This window comes from Acanthisitta chloris, unplaced genomic scaffold, assembly GCF_000695815.1.
Source record: "Acanthisitta chloris isolate BGI_N310 unplaced genomic scaffold, ASM69581v1 scaffold10455, whole genome shotgun sequence".
Taxonomy (NCBI): domain Eukaryota; kingdom Metazoa; phylum Chordata; class Aves; order Passeriformes; family Acanthisittidae; genus Acanthisitta; species Acanthisitta chloris.
Window position 1 is genome coordinate 1 of NW_008673146.1, and position 2,276 is coordinate 2,276.

General features: G+C 40.6%; 1 protein-coding gene across 1 annotated transcript in view; it reads right to left on the bottom strand.

The window, feature by feature from the left end:
- Nucleotides 1-1,845: 1,845 nt before the first annotated feature.
- The window catches only part of LOC103802350 (phospholipase A-2-activating protein-like), a gene marked incomplete at both ends in the record, with an annotated part of 4,472 nt that continues 4,041 nt past the window's right edge, over nt 1,846-2,276 (bottom strand). The window contains one exon of the mRNA XM_009074811.1: nt 1,846-2,015. Coding sequence (XP_009073059.1) covers nt 1,846-2,015 — 170 coding nt within the window. The remainder of the gene's footprint in view (nt 2,016-2,276) is intronic.

Genomic DNA, 2,276 nt, shown 5'->3' on the forward strand with positions numbered 1-2,276 from the left:
GACTTGAATCATGAACTGTAACAGTTATGCAGGTTGGATGACAGAAGCTTTTATTTTTGTATATAAAACAGTCTGCGGAAAGGCATGTGAGTTAACCAAAAGGGTGCAAGCTTAAGAACAGCTTTTACAAGAGGCAAAGGCAGCAGCCATCCTACAGCAACAGGCTGTGATAGGAGCTACGGAGATAATGAAAACGTTACGGCAGAAAAATAAATGACCACAGGCATGTTGATGCCTCAGAAATTTGGTCTCTCCTCATCCTGTTGTGTACTGGTCACATCAGGATGACGCTGCAAAATTATGATATATAAGGCCACACACACCTTTCGAGGTGGATCCCACCAGAACTCAAGGACCACATTCCCTCCGTGGGGATGTCTGCTAAGCTTCTGTGTCCACCCCCACAGATGGCACTCTGGACTCATCACTGTATTGTATTAACAACCATAGAAAGGCACCTGGTCTGGCAAAGGGCCAGGGTGTTGCTGCTGTTTCTGTGCTGCTGTACTGGATAGGCTGAAACTCCAGTGTGAACTTAAGGTGAAAGGACTGTGAAGAGATTGTGACTTGTTGATGAGACATGATGAAGCAGATACCCACCTGCAGCCTATGATGTGGACTATACTGATGATGGACTCAAGCAGGAACCCCTTGTTGCTAGCCAGGCTGGGAACAAGGAGAACAGTTCATTGCACTGTTACACCAGATGGCCTGGACCAAAAGGACCAGGGATGGAGAGTGTAATGGAGGTACCTTTAAATTGTTTAAACCATGATTTGAGTTGTGCGTTACAGGAATTACTATGATACACCAGGAACCATCTGAACTAATGGAGGAGAAGCCTGACAGGAAGCAGTGCAAGTGCAGCAGTGACCTGACCTGAGCTGGATTTCGTGTCTGTTAACTCCAAGCAACACATCACCTCTCCTGTCCTGAGTGACCACCAAAACAGATGGAGCCTGAAGTCATGGACTAGATTAATTTAGCAGAAATTTTGTGGACATTTTGCAGGGGTGACCCATAGACCAAGGGAATAATATCTGTGCTTTAGATCAAAAAATGTGAATAGAAATGGTTGTTAATGAAATTGTATTAAATAGCGTAGGACCTCAACATGATGTAAATAGTATAGAATAAGGAGTAGAATGTGTTGATTTGAGCTGAAGTAGGGTTGACTTTCTTCACAACAAGTGATGACGACAATCAAGAAAGGTGATACTCTCCTACAGTCTAAAAAGATGTAAAGTTGCATATGGATCTAAGCTTTATGTCATCTGTTGATCTCAGCCAAGGACTAAAGTTACTGGTTACTTCACCTTAGTAAAAAATATTGTCACTTTAAGAATAATGTTCACTACTGCTTCCACTGCAATTCTCAGGAACTTCCTTAGAAACCTCGAAAGTGTGAACTGAGTCAATCAAGAGTATCTTTCAAGCTAAAAAGCTAAAGCAGAAAATTTGTATCCGGTAGTTTTATTAGACAAAAATATTGCACATTCAATAGTCCTTTCGCAAATTACCTAACTGTCTCATATACTGTTGATACAGCTGGCAGAACAGATCCAAACCATCGTGAACACACTGCAGCATCTTGAATTCCACTTTTTTATAAATTATCTGCTAGGATAAATATTTTTTGCCACTTCAGTCTACAAAAAACCCCAGTCAAAATAGAGTTCTGCCTCCAAAATAATCAGTGAAAGGATAGTAGAGCAAAACTGATCTCTTTTCTTCAGCAATTCTACTGAAAGTGATCAAAGCCTTAATTTTGGAAACTATTAAAAGTTTTGGTATCTCAGAACCAAGATTTGGAGGCACCTCTAGCACGACAGAAGTACAACTTACCAGGATCCTTAAGATGTTCTCTTCCCGGAAGGTCATCAGCATTAATATCTCCTAAATCACCAGTTTTAGGGTCAATGGATGCTTGTGAAAGCTCATTTTCAAAAGCCTGAATCTCCTCAGCACTTGCTGTACGTTCCAAAGACTCTGTAAACACTCTTATAATTCCATCACTGAATAGAGAGAAAACATTCAAACAGAAATAATTTTAAATATCAAAATGATTACATAAATTCTAAGGGTGACTTCTAAGTAATGAGAAACCATCACTACTTCCAACTACCCCTCCCAATTATTCTATGAAAGGAACTCAGTCTCCTGCTAAAACCACCCAGAGAAGGAATCAAGCAGGTACGACTGTGTTCAGTAGAATTTTAAAATCAAGATAGGATATTGGATGAGGGGATTGAGTGCACCATCAGCAAGTTTGCAGA